Here is a 14,659-nt window from a genome sequence, read left to right on the forward strand (position 1 = left end):
GGAGGTGCTGGATGAAGGCAGAGACCAGGGCTATTATGCAGAACAGCTGCAACCCCCACCCCCAACCCCAGCCCCTTCCACCCAACTTAATGGCTTCCTTAAGTTTCGGGTGATGAATGAGGTGTCAGAGCAAGAGACAGGGCTGGGATAGGCGCCTCTCCTACCCCTCCCTGGCCTCCGCACTCCAGACCTCCTCTGTCTCCCCTGGGCTCCCCTCCCCCATCCTGTCTTGTCCCTCCCAGATCCCCCCTCCTTAGCCTCCTCCTATCCTGACCCTAATGCACCCCCACCCCCTTCTGAACTGTCCCATCCTTCCATAGGTCTTCCCTTCCTATACTTCCCTTTGTCCCAGTCCCCTTTCCCTCCACACTCAGACCAGTCTCTCCCAGCCATCCTTCTGCTTTCTTCCTTGTGGATGCTAGGGCTTTCACTTTTCCCTCAGCCTCCTCCCAGATTGTTTTTCCCCTCCCAGGCTCTGCGAGGCTCCCTTTGTCCATCCCTATCCTCTTACTACCTCTTGGTCTTCTTCTGGCCGGTCCTCCCCTCTTCAGACCCTTTCTCTTTTCAACCTTCCTCACTCTGATCTTTCCCAATCTGCTCTCGGCCTCTTCCCATCCTTTTACCTCCCCCCCCCACACCAGAGATCCCTCTGATTTAGCCCCTGAACTCTCATATCCTGGCATCAGGCCTAGAGTCAGAACCCATTCTAAGGCAAAATAGTCTTTGGTCCTTGGCCACCTTGATGGTCCAAGGCCAGACGGACAGTCACTCGGGGGACTGGGGAGGAGATTAAAGACCACAGGGGGTATTCTCTGGCTTATTTTACAAAGGTCTGATGGGGGTAAAAATCCCCATTGTCTCCCCTCACCAAAGCTGATGCCGACTTAGTCCTTAGAGTAGAAGTCCTGCCTGGCAAATGGGTAGGACCTGTCAAGATCGGTGGGGCTGAGTAACTCCCCTGGAGTGGGAACTGGCGGTAACAGTGAGAATGGGGATGACAGACCAAGTCGATGATGATGTCAGCAGGAGTTTTTTCCCCCAATCAGTGAAACCAGATCCTCCAGAGAACGTTGTGGCCCGGCCTGTACCGAGCAGCCCTCGACGACTAGAGGTGACCTGGCAGACGCCCTCTTCCTGGCCCGATCCAGAATCATTCCCTCTCAAGTTCTTCCTCCGATACCGGCCGCTGATCCTTGACCAGTGGCAACATGTAAGTCTAGCTCTACCCTGGGGGGCAGCTCGGTGGCAGCTTGTGAAAGGGCAGCTACTCCGAAGGAACTGTCTGCCTTCAGAAGACAAATCTTCACGGGGTCTAGAGGCTTCTATGGCTTCTTTTCAGGAGCCCATATTGTCAGGGTCTTCCTAAGCCCATAACCCCTTCATTGTAATTTTATTATGGTTTCTTTTTTTCTCTCCTTCTATAGGAAAGACATGTGAGGAGGGGGAGAGACATCCCTTTGAAAGGAAGAGAAACTGAGGTGCTAGGAAGGGAGGTCAAGCTCCTAGTAAGGCTAGAACTCAGATCCCTGTTGCCCATTACTTAACTCGTTTCTTGCTCCTTCCCAGAGTGAGTAGTTTATAGGACAAAAGATGAGAACTAGGAACTGATTAACCTTCTTTCTCTTCAATCTTAACCTCACTCTCTTAAAAAAAAGAGAAGAGGTATTAACTTGCTTCTTTCTTTTTGTTGCCATGGAAGGGAGAGCAGCAGGGTTAGTGGAGACCACCGTAGAACTGGGATGCAGGACCCCAGGGTCCTAATCCTGGTCCCATCAGTAACTCTGTGTGATCTTCAATGATACCTTTCCTTTTCCTGGGCCTCTGTTTTTTTATCTGTAAAATGAAGAGCTTGAATTTAAGTGATCTCTTAGGTTCCTTCCAGATCATACATTCAGTGACTCAAAAACAATCAACAAATATTTGCAGAGTACTTCCTGTGTGCCTAGCCCTGGGCCCGGCTGGGCTGTGAAGGAGACAGGAGTTTTTGGAGGCCTTTAGGAGGTCATTGTCTGGTTGGGGAGATGACTTACACACATGAGACAATTAGAAGGCATCTCAAGAAAGTATGTGATAACTAGATGGGTGAAACTGCAGCTTTGGCTTTAGGAAGGTTAATTGCTTGAGGTCAAGGAGGTGAGACAGGAGCTGAGACCTGAAAAGTTGGCAGAATTCTAATCGAAGGAAGAGAGATGAGGAAGATGGGGGTCCTAGGTAGAGGGAGCTGAGTGAGCAAAAACAAGAGTGGTGTGTGTATGTGGGGATAGATCTGGTTGGGGGGTGAAGGGGTGTTCAAATGTGTGGTGGGGGTGGGAAATGGCTCGGGGGGGGGGTCAAGGGGAGGCAGGACAGCTGTGCTCTGAATTTTCTGGCTACCATCCGGGCCGCTGGGACGTGCGCTCAGCCGTGCCTTGCTGTGTCCAGGCTGAATGCGCCACCCTCCCCTTTTCCCCAGCCCAAGGAATATAGCCTGCAATTCACATCATTTCGGGGCAAATGCACATCTGTATTTCTTTTGACATCATATCCAGTCCTGAGGAAACAGAGAACAGAGAAAACACACACACACACACACACACACACACACACACACACACGACACAAGAGAGAAGAAAGACGTTCTTCCCTAATCCCCTATTCCTGGGGAAAAATGGAATCGTTTTTCCATATTTTTGTCCTGGGAAGCACTCACTCAGATGGAAAGGAATTTAAGTGGCTTGGAGCACAGGATCCATCATCACACTCTGAGATCCTGAGTGCAAATTTTACTCTCGACATTTCTAGGCTATTCAGCTTTCCCTTCCTAGCCCCCACTTTTATAGAATCCTCCATTTGAGGGAGAAACATCCTTTTATTTGAAGAATCCTTAGTTCAAGGAAAAGACAAATTTTAGTCTGGAGAACCCCTGGTCTAAAGCCTATTCTTGGGACTGATGCTCCTTATCTGGAGGAAGTGATAAGATTACAACCTTCTGGGAATCTTTCCTTTGAGGGGAAGAATCAGTTCTCAACTTGGGAAGATCCTATCCTGAAGTAGGAGAAATAACCCTGGCTCATGTTGTCCTGCCTTGCAAACCCTAGGTTTAGATGTGGACTTACTGTTCAAGGGACCCCAATTTGACAGGGAAAAAAAAGATATCTATGAACTAAGACTTAGAAATCCTTAGAAAATATAAATGGGGACAAATTTACTTATAGTTGCATTAATTAGACTATGTGTAATAGGGTGACCTGAGGAGGTTCAGGTGAATTTGGAGAGTTCTTTTGTGAAAAGGAAATTTCTAACTATGCTTGGTGGTATAGGGAAGAGAGCAGGATGAGCCTATGAGAACAGCCAGAGGTAGAGATGAAAGGATTTCAAGGTGGTGGAGACGAAGAAATAAGTACTTTTGGTTCCCCATATAAGCCTTTATATAGATAGATGACCTAGGAAAAATATTCCTAAGGAGAACAGTACAGGATTGATAGAGTTGTTGGGAGGGTAGGGACGGGAAAAGGCTGCTGAAACAGGTTTCCCTTGCTTTGGCAACCAAAATCTCTAGCTGAGATTTGGGATCCCCATTGGTATGTTCAGAATACAAGTACGTATAGTGGGTGTGTGTGTGTGTGTGTGTAGGATCCATAAGATATGATCAAAGCATGGGGATAGCCCAAGTGGGGAGCATACACAGCAGGTATGGTTTATCTATGAGATTTACTCATGATATGAAAGATATATTAAGGGTTATGTATAAAGAAGCTGTGATGGAGAAAGGCTGTGAACATGCCACAGGGTGTCTGCTGGAAGGACCGTAGTCATAGTAGGCTCTTGTGAAGGGGACAGGACCATTCAAGACAATTTAACATTTATTTATTAAACAACTACTATGTGTCAACATACTATGCTAGGCTCTGGGAATATAAAACCAAAAACCAAATGTTAGCCCACAAGGATCATAAATTCTACTGGGTAAAAGCAACATGTACACAAATAAGTAAATACAAATAAAAAATTATTTTGGGGGAGTATGGTGTGTGTGTGTGTGTGTGTGTGTGTGTGTGTGTTTGTATGTGTATGTAACTAGATATGGACTCTTCTAAGAGGTGGAAAATTGAGTTGAGCCTTTAAAGGGACAAGCTTTCTAAGAGACTGAGCTAAAGAGGGGGAACGTTCCAAGAATGGGAAACAGCTTGTACAAAGATATGGAGAGCTTGAATGTCATGTACTGTGAAAGTGAGAGTAGCTTGTCCAGAATGTGGATTTGGTGAGGGGCAATGGTGTGAAAGCAGAGGCAGGTTGGGAAGGGTTCCCAATGCTGGGCAGATGACTTTGTATTTGTATCCTAGAGACCAGAGGGCATTGCTGAAATTCCTTGGGCAGGAGAGTGACAAAGTTACACCTATGGCTTAGGCACATCCAACTGGCAGCTGTGTGGTGATGGAGAGAAAATAGTTAGGAGGCGGTGGCAGTCGTCTAGGTAACTAGGATAACTGTTGTGTGAGCGCATGAAAGAGTGCAGATAAATTAATGGTCCTGACTTGTCAGTGGCAGGCCCTGGTTTCTGAACTGTATCCATCTGAGACACCCACATTTCTTTCTGATCCCCTTTGAGACTCGTGGTAGAAGCTTATGTGACAACTGGGACAATCTATGGTCAGGCTTGAGCGGGGGTGAGGGGCTGGGAGGAGCTGTCAGTCCCTAGCTAGGATTGATGATCTCGCTGTGGGCAGGTTTTGGACTCACTCTGCAACTATGACTTGAGGACAGTCAGTCAGTGGTCATAGGGATTAGTCTATGCCTGGGATCAAGTGCTAGTCTGGGATAAGAGTTAGGGGACAGTCATCTTGAATGGGTCATTTATGCTCATGCAAAGTCCGGGCTAAGGCTTGAGTTACAGAGATGCTTGTATCCCACCCACTGGAACCTTACTGTAATTTAATTTATTCCATTCTATCTCTGAGTCTCATCTAGTCCAACCTCTTTATTCTATAGATTAAGAAACCAAGGCTTGGTTGGTGCTGGAAGCATTTTAGTCATGGCAGACTGATAAGAGGTGGGGCAGGATCATTAAAATCAATTCAACAAATATAAAGTACCTCCTTGTGCCAGACATTATGCTAGATATGAGGCTACAAAACCCCAAACCAAAATTCCTTGCCCTCAAGAGGCTTTTATTCTATTCTATTCACTACAAGCATCAGGCTCACAAATAATGCAAAATAACTCGGGGTAGGGACTTGTTGGGGTTCACCCCCTACCTTTCCTCTTTTAATGGCTCCCTGAAGCCCCCCCAAAAGGCCCACCCTCTCAGGCTTCACTCCCCCTGATGCCCCAGAACGTGGGTGTTCAGACCTGGACCCCTATCCCAGCTGGGCCCTTCCTTTTCTTTTTCTTTGGCTGGGGCCTGTGCTCTGTCTCCTCAACAGAGAGCACCGCCCGCCGGCTATCCCCTCGCTCCTCTGGCTTTTAAGTATGTAACTCGATCCTGGGGCCCTCCTCAGTCCCCCCACCCCCAGGTTTACGGCCAGTCTGGCTAACTCACTCAGATGTTCCCCTAATGGAGTCCTCGCCTGGCAGGCCGCCGTCCCCTAATGCATCGCTAATAATCTGGTTCTGGTTTCATGATCCCCCCCCACCTCCCCACCCGTTAACGAGCTACAGACGGGCGGCCACCGAGTGCAGGCACACGGAATGGACACGCACACACTCAATGGTGTCCACATGCGCTGCACACACACAAGCAGAGGGGCTCTGGCTCGCATGTGCGCACCCGCGCTGCACAGAGCTGTGTAGTGTGTAGTGATGTCCGAGAGATACCCAGAGCATCTCACCGGCTGTGTGCACATGCATGTCCCTGGTAGTAAGTCTGCACGGGAAATGTGAACCAGCTCACACAGCATTAAATGCCGCATAGCTGTGGACGTACATGGATAAGAACACGGGATAGTCAGATTAATGCTTACATGCATGTGCCCGATTTATTTTACAGAAAGGTCTCTCCAAAGAGATGAGTGTTCCATTGTCGTCCAGAATAAAGATGCCAGATCAGTTTTGTCCCACATGTGGTCCCTAAATGATCCCCATCCAGCTCCCCACCCCCAGACAAGATGGCACGTCTCCAAATAGAATTTCCACTGAGCCTAACTTTCAGTAACTCCTTTTCCCAAACTTGAGCTGTTTTGCTTTCTTTTTCTTTATTTCTCTTCAATCTATATATCTCCTGACCCCCACAAACTCCACTGCAGCCTCTGGTTTTCTATCATATTGGGTTCTCTCCAGGATTGTTTTCATTCCTTTCTCCAAGAATTAGGTCTTCTTCCATTCTTGCTTAGAACCTGGATGGAGAAAGAAGAGAAAAAGGGAGGAAGAAAGCCTTTATTAAAGGCTTACTATGCACCATATTCTGTGCTGTGCTGTATAAATATTTATATTTATTTAATTTTTTATTAATATTTATTATTTATATATAAGATAATATTTATATATCTCATTTGAATAGGTGCTATTATTATTCTCATTTTACATTTGCAGATAGAGATTAGATGATTTGTTTAAGATCACAGTTATGAATGTCTGCAGCAGCATTTGAGCTCAACTTCCCAACTCCACTGTATCACCTAGCCGCCTCTATAGGCAGGATACAGTGTTCACATGCTCCCTTGCTTCTCTGGATGATCACTGGTCCATTTCTGATTGGCCTATGGGAAAGCATCAAGAAGTGAGTAAGGTGTAAAAAGGAAGGGAAGAGGAAGCAGAGGGACACAAAGTCAGCAGGGATAGCCTCCGAACTGAAGGTAAAACTCAGCCCTATTCTTGGGAAAGTCCCTTGGATTGTGGCAGGGAATGGGCACTGAACCAGAGCTCTCCCTTCACATCTCCTGTCCCCATTCCTATGATCAGAGCTCTCCAGAACAATCCTGCTCCACCTGCTACTCTAAAAGGGAGAGTGAGCTCATGTTGCTAACAGGTCTGACACCCGGACACTTTCATCCCTGAGAGCAGGGAAAGATGAAGCTTTGAAGGGAGGGCACCTCTCAGAAGAGAGAGGCCTTTTAAAGATGACAGGAGAGTGGAGACTTCTGGTGTGTTTCCAGTGTGCTTGCCCAGCACACTAATCTTTTTGGTCCTCAGTTATGTTCTTGGGTGAGGGAAGCTGTACATGAACAGGAAGTTGGAGCCCCTTCCTTTGGTTTTACCATCCTCCTTTCTCTCCCCTTCTGCAAAGGGAACTGAATAACTGGCCACCTCACTAATAACTCTGATCCCTTCCCTATGATCAGGAATATATGATTAGAGACCCCTTGGATGTGCAGCAGTTTTTGAGTTTGGAGAAGTACTCCCAGAGTCTTCCACTTAGTCATAGGATTATAACACCTGTTTTGAAAACTTAACCCTATTACAGGATCATAGACTCTTAGAGCTAAAAGAGATTAGATAGCACTGATCTAATCCCCTCATTTTTCAGAGATCATGTAAATCTGCAGCCAGGGTGAAGGTTATCCATGGGGGTAAGTGATAGAACTGGGATTCCACTCTGGGTTCTTACACATTTCAGGGTATGTTAGAAATAAAAGGGATTTCAGCCCTTTCTACAGTGAAATCTCTACAGCTTCTCCAGTACATGGTAGAAGTGAGGTTGGAGAGCTTAAAAAGATGTGCAGTTCTCAACAGATTTGGAGAGAAAGGTGATGTGATTAGTTTGGGGCACATTGAACTTGCTTAAGGGTCAGAGCCAGAAATCTAAAGTAGGAGTAATAGAAGGAGGAGAGGGAAACAAGTGAGCTACCTCTCGAGTCAATAAGGCACATTTCTAGTACTAGAGATTGAGAGTCATCTTCTGTAATGTGGATTTTGTAATATTGCAAAATGTATTCCTGGAGGTTGGATGGGTGAATATTTTGAGAATAGTATATAATAAATTCCACCTAGATGGCCTCCATTTCTGAGTCCCCTTATGTTTCTGATAGTCTAGGGTTCTGTGAGCTCAGAGGAAATCCCCAACTCAAAAATGAGAGCTTTTTTTCCCCCCTTGTGTTACATTGTCTCAAGAGTGACTGATCTTTCTGAATTCAGGGTTAGGACTTACTTCTGTGAATAGAGAAATATGGTGGGAGATATTTCTAAGTTCTTGACAAAAAGGGGGAGAGATGTCTTGCTATACCATCTGAATTCCTTGGGCCAGGCAATGATCCCACACAGGCACACATTAGAAATTCTCACACATTTACTACAAATGAGATATATGTCTCATGCATGCTTGAGTGCACAAGCACACCCTTATATCCACACACAGATACAAACACACAGGTCCTCACTTCCCCCAAATTAACATGAAATTCATCCAATTATGCTTAGACTCCAAAATCATATTGTATGAGAAACAGTTGAGGAAATTTGGCATCTTTACCCTAGAAGAAAGACAATTTGGGGAGGGGAATAATAATTATGTTCAAGTATTTGAAGGGCTGACCATACAAAAATACAAATTCTCTTTTCTTTTTTCTTTCTTCCTTCCTTCCTTCCTTTCTTTCTTTTTTTTTTGCTTGGCCCTAGAGGACAAAATTATCAACTATGAATGAACATTACAGAGGCAAGTTTCAGCTCAATATAACAATCAGAGTGGTTTTTAAAAAATAATGTCTGTGTGAAAGAGTAATCTCCCTGCCCTGCAGTGACTAAAGCAACTCATTTCAATTGTATAAGCACTGGGTGCTAGCCAGACAAAGATTAAAATGAAACAGCCCCTGCACTCAAGGAGTTTTTGTTCTCCTTAGGCAGTTAGGTGGTACCAGGGTTGGAGTCAGTAAGACCTGAATTCAATTCTAGCCTCAGACACAAACTGTATGATCCCAGGCAAGTCACTTAATCTCTGTTTGCCTCCATTTCCTCAACTGTAAAGAGGGAAAAGAATTAGTTCCTATCTGCCAGAATTGTTGTGAAGATCAAGTGAATATTTGTAAAATGCCTGGCACAGAATAGATGCCTTATAAATATGCTTATTCTCACTTTTCCCTGTGGCGTGGTGAGGAAGTGATAAAATGTGCTTAGGCCAGCCAAAACCAAAATAAATGAATAACAAAGTAATTTTAAGTTGAGGTGAGACAGAGTACAGTACTGACAAGTGAGGAAATCAGGAAAAAGACCTAAGCTGAACCTTGAAGGAAAACTAGAGTTCCGAGAGATAAAGGTGGGCAATGAGATCATTCCATCCCCAGGGACAGACTATGAAAAAGCATAGGGTGGGAGGAATGTATACTGAAGGACTTTCCTCCAGAAGAGGGAGCATAAGTTGAATTAGATGGCTACCAAGGTTCCTTCTAACTCAGAGCCTTTGGTATTCTCTGTAGATCCTTACCATTCCTCAGACCGTGTGATAAAAGACTGGGTCAGAGGTAGGGCCCAAGGCTCTACACCCACCCTATGCTTTTTCATAGTCTGTCCCAGGGGATGGAATGATCTCATTGCCCACCACTATCCCTCAGAACCTCTAGTTTTCCTTCAAGGCTCAGTTTAGGTATTTTTCCTGATTTCTAAGTCTTCCCCCACTACAGTCCATGCTCTACCCAGCTGCCAGAGAGATTTCTCTAAAACAAAGATCTGGTGTCACATCACTCACACTGCCCCTCTCAGTTTGCCCCCAATTGCCTTGAGGATCAAATATATAAACCTCTATTTGCACTTTAACACCCTTTACAATCTGGTACTTTCCTATCTTTATGGCTTTCTTACATTTTATACCCCTCCTTGTAATGTATGATCCAGTGACACTGGCCCTTGTCATCTCCTACTCCTCCTTTTCCTCCTGCTCCTCTTTTTTCTTCTCCTTCTCTTCCACAACAGACTATCTTTTGACTCCAGCTGTTTTCCCTGGCTGTCCCCCATGCCTAGCATGCTTTCTCTTGTCACCTCTTGATTCTCCTGATTGCCTGCAAAATTCAGCTCGAATCCCACCTTGTAAAGGCATTTCCCGCCTCCCACCATTGCTTCTGAGATTGCCTTCTGTTTATTCTGTATGTATCGTCTATGTGCATAGTTGTTTCTGTGTTGAATTCCCCATTAGATAGATAGTGAGTGAGCTTTTTTGAGGCCAGGGAGGGACTGTTCTTTGTGTTCCCAATGTTTAGCCCAGTACCCGGTACATACAGTAAATACTTAAGAAATGCTTGTTGATGGTGATGATTCTGATGAAAGCCAGAGAAAGGGACCAGGAATGATAGGAAGTCACTCCTGAGTGCTGAGCATCAACCTGTCCTACCAAGACAGGCTGATTTCTCTTGGGATCTGCCCCAAATGATGTTTGATCAGAAAGTCAGTTAAGAAACATTATTTACTGTGTTAAGCGATGGAGGTGTGAAGGAAGGTTCATAGCCTTTCCCTTTTTGGTGGAATTCTAGCATGTACAGAAATCTAAACATTGGGTCAAGTGTGTGAGCTGAGGTAGGGCAGAGGAAGGAATCTCCTTATCTTCCTCCTTCCCTTGCCTGCCCTCCTAAGCACTGCTGTAAACTTATTCTGAAGATTTCTTGGCTGGTGTAGCCAAACTCCTGGAGCAGGGCTACAGCCAGGGAAAGGGGAGGGAAGGCAGTGGCTGGCCAAGTGCAGGGACTTGGACCCAGTTTCCTCTGTCCCTTCTTGTTTATGAGCCTCTTTATAGCCATCCCTTCGGCAGGTTAATGAGGAAATAAGTGGCGCTGAGATGAAGCAGAAAGGGACCTGGGATGGGTGGGGGCTGGGCGGGGGGGGATGGTTAGTGGGTGGTGGTAGCCCAACCCTTCCCCCACAAAGCAGCCAGATTCTGCTCCCGCCAAAGGCTCCCTTGTAAACAGCCCCCCTCAGTGGCGCTAATGGCTGTAAAGGTCTGTAATGAGAGACAATGGGGGCTTTGGGTGGCCAGAGAGGAAACTCTGGTAAGGGCCGGCGTCCGGCCGGGCACAGTAGGCCATAAAATTAACAGGCTGTAAAAAGGGAAAGGGCATGGAGACAGAGGGAGGCAGCTGGTGACAGGGAGGGGAGTGGATGGAGAGACGATGGAGGGGAACACCTGGGAGGTCCCATAAGAAGGTGACCCAGAGGAGCCAGTGAGTGCCTGGTTCAGATCCTTAGAGGGTGGTCTTGGAGGCCAACCAGAACAAGGATTCTGAGTTGTGTACCTTCAGTAGTGGGGACTCTCATTCATTCTCCTTTATGATTCAAAGCATTTGGGAGACTCAAGTGGGGTTTACAGTGGGGGATTGGGAGTCACATTATTATTGGGATTAGATGGAGGCATAGGGGGAGGGTTCCATTTCCTTTCCATAAAGCCAGGATAAAAAGATTGGGGGAAAGTCATAGGTTGGGATTGAGGGTTTGTTATGGCGAAATGGAGAGGGGATCAGCTGGGTCCTCTGGTATAAAAGGAGATTGGGTGGGTGGGGTGGCTCTGGAAAGACTAAAGTATAAAGAATTGGAAAGTGTTGGGAAATGGAAAAGGATCTGTGGCAGGGGCAGGAGTTTATATATATATTTAATCTAGAAAAGTCAGATACAAGGACAAATGAAATGTCACCTGGTGTGCGGGATCTGGGCTCAGGAAGACTTGGGTTAGAGTCCCACCACAGACATATACTAACTCTGAATCCAAAATCTACATCTGCAAAATGAAGTGGTTGGATTTGGTGGATGACTGTGACTAGAGAACGCCCCTACCCTCAGAATACTCAAAATACCCCTCAGTTTACCTGAGCTTAGACCTCCCTTCTCCTTACCCCTTCCCTTTCCATATAGGTATTTGTTTTTTCTTCTTCTTCTTGAGAGCAGGGATTGTTTTATTCATGAGTCTGTGGTCTCATGGCGCAGAATAGAACCTGGAACCCAGCAGGGATGTCACGAATACTTCCCCTTGCTTTCCTCAGGTTGAGCTGTCGGATGGTACCACGCACACCATCACTGATGCATATGCTGGGAAGGAGTACATCATTCAGGTAGCTGCTAAGGACAATGAGATTGGGACGTGGAGTGACTGGAGTGTGGCCGCCCACGCCACACCTTGGACTGAGGAGCCCAGATACCTCACTACGGAGGCTCAGGCTCCAGGTTAGAATCCTGGAGTTGTTCTCCACCCCTGTGCCATCCTCAGTCCCCACTGTACTCAGGCTGAGGCTCTCTCCCATCTCCAACTCTGTCCTATCCATTTTGGTCTGCCTTCCTCTTTCCTACTTAACAGCAAAATCTCCTCCCTTCTCTTCTCCTCCAAATACCCTCATCTCCATCTATCTCACTAAACACCTCATTCTTTCATTGTCCCCTTAGGTGCTCTTAGTATCTATGATTTCTTTGTCTCTGTCTATCCAGCCTTCTACCTGTCTTCAGAATCTATATACTGCTCTTGGAATCAGAATTCTTGGATTTGAGGTTTGATTCCACTAGTTACCATCTGGACCATTCTGGTCTAAATCCCAATTATCTCACCTGTGAAATGGGGAGGATTATATACCATTTACCTTCCTGTGCTTTTATTTTTGTAAAATTTGAAGCATCATATAAACACAAGCTATCATCACTTTCTGTTCTCTCTGTCCCTGTGTTCCTTCTCTACACATCACTGGCGTGAAAACTCAATTTTCTCCTGATAGGGCTTATCTCATTCAACACCCTTTGTCAGTAAACTGCCTTACTCCCCATCCTGCCTTGTCTGTATCTGAGAGAGATCTGATCTCCAGGGTTTCTAGATCAGGGTGTGGGGAGAATGAGGGAAAACGGCCTTTACTATAAAAACAGATAGACTTTTGCACTTCTTTTCTTACTCTGGCTATTCTGAAGATTTTATGGGGATCTCTCCCCAGCCTCATATAGCCCCCAGACCCTCTGAGTTTTTTCCCTTCCCCCCAGAGACCACCACCACCACCACCACATCCTTCGTCCCCCCTCCCACCACGAAGATCTGTGATCCTGGAGAGGTTGGGGATGGTGTGGGATCCTCAACCGGTCTCCTGCTGACTGTGACCGTGACCGTGACTGTGACATTGACCACCATAGCAGCCACTGGCCTCTTTATTTAGTGAGTCTGGATTGGTGAAGCACACAGGGGACTGGAGGGAAATGCACCATGGTAATAGAGGGGAAGCAAGTTGTGTAAAACCAGGCCCGGGGTGGGGGCGCAGGTGGATACAGTAAGAGTTCTCCTCGAGGAAAATATTAGTGGAGAGGGAAGTTGGGATCCTGAAGTGAGAGAAGCTAGGGGCCAGATCAGGTCACAGGGAATTAGAGGCTGTTTAGCTTATTTCTATGCTTTTCAAAATAAAATATATTACACGAAGATCATATGCAAATAAACTTTACTCTTTTTAATTAACAGTTAGGGCCTTGTGCTGAGCACCCAAAGGAACAGTCCTGGGGAGGGGGAGGAGGCTGTAGAAAAGAGAGATGTACCCACCTCGTGGGCTGAGGATCTGAGCAGCCTGAAGAGCTGGGCATAGATCCTGAAGTTCAGTTCCCTGAGGAAGGACTACAGGCCCTTGGGGCTAGGGCAAGGCAGAGCAGGGAGAAAGTTGGGATCTGCAAAGCTGGACTAAGCCATGCTAACCACCTCCCTTCTTTTTTTTTTTCCCCAGAGTCCCTCTGCATTCCTGTGGAAGAAAATGTTGAAAACGGAAATGAACAACAACAACAAAAGGCTCACAAAAAAAAATCTCACACACACACACACACACACACACACACACACACACACACCCCAAAACAAAAATCAAAAAACAAAAAACAGGAAAAAAAAAAAACCAAAACAAACAAAAAAAAGATACCGTTGGGATTCTTGTTTTTCTATTTTGCACACGGTCAGGAGGACGTTTCACATTGTCTCCAGCTTCACTTTGTAGAGACAACCCTGGCCCCTGACTCCCCTCCTCCAGCCTCCTGTCCCCAGTCCTTACTCCCAGCTACCTGATACCTTTCTCCCCTCCTGTGGCCCTGCAGCCCTCTAGCTCTGGTTTTCTGCCTCCTCTCCAGCCCTCAGGTTGTGTCCCTGAGTTCCTGGTCACTCCCTGGCCTCCCAACCTTTCTCCCCAGCCTTCCCCCTTCCTCTGTGGGAGGCCTTCACATCTCTGAGAGGGGATAAACTACTTAAGAGGAGACCTCCCCTCCCTCCCCTGTAGGCAAGAGAGAGAACCATACAGCTAACCCACCCACCAAAGACATAGCCCTTCTCCCTCATCTGGGCCACCTCCTCCAGCCCCCTCCTCACCGGGGGCCCCAGAGGACTTGGGTAGGGGGTAAGGGGGCCTCAGTACCCCCTAATGCCAGCAACTTTCCCCATACCTCTGGCCCAAGTGCCCCCTCTTGCTCGGGTTTCTTCTACTGTCTCCTTCAGGGCATTTGCCCTGGTTGGGTTAGAAGTTCCTAAGAACTCGTCCATTCTCCCTCCAGTTACAAATTCCCACACCACATGCTTTTTCAGTCTCCCCAGGCCCAGGGCTTCCCAACTCCTGTTTTGTATGGCCCTCCCTCACCTTGCCCCTTCCCAAAGTATTTAATGCCCCATTCATCCTAGTCAAACCCAGTGGTAACTTGCTGTATTTGAATTTTTTATAGATGTATATATACAGGGGAGGGGGGTGGGGAAGGGAAGAAGGGTTCTCATTAAACGTCACCATTTCATGAGTTACTGAGAGCAGACCAGTTATTGGGGAGTGGGGGAGGGTAGGGGGTT

At 46.6% G+C, this 14,659-nt stretch overlaps 1 protein-coding gene across 3 annotated transcripts in view; it reads left to right on the top strand.

The window, feature by feature from the left end:
* Nucleotides 1-13,699, top strand: part of CNTFR (ciliary neurotrophic factor receptor) — a 91,293-nt gene extending 77,594 nt beyond the window's left edge. For all 3 annotated transcript variants that reach the window (XM_031945431.1, XM_031945432.1, XM_031945433.1), the window contains 4 exons: nt 1,047-1,210; nt 11,868-12,048; nt 12,844-13,012; nt 13,566-13,699. In XM_031945431.1, coding sequence (XP_031801291.1) covers nt 1,047-1,210; nt 11,868-12,048; nt 12,844-13,012; nt 13,566 — 515 coding nt within the window. In that variant the 3' untranslated portion in view covers nt 13,567-13,699. The remainder of the gene's footprint in view (nt 1-1,046; nt 1,211-11,867; nt 12,049-12,843; nt 13,013-13,565) is intronic.
* Nucleotides 13,700-14,659: the final 960 nt, after the last annotated feature.

Source organism: Sarcophilus harrisii, chromosome 1 (assembly GCF_902635505.1).
Source record: "Sarcophilus harrisii chromosome 1, mSarHar1.11, whole genome shotgun sequence".
NCBI lineage: Eukaryota > Metazoa > Chordata > Mammalia > Dasyuromorphia > Dasyuridae > Sarcophilus > Sarcophilus harrisii.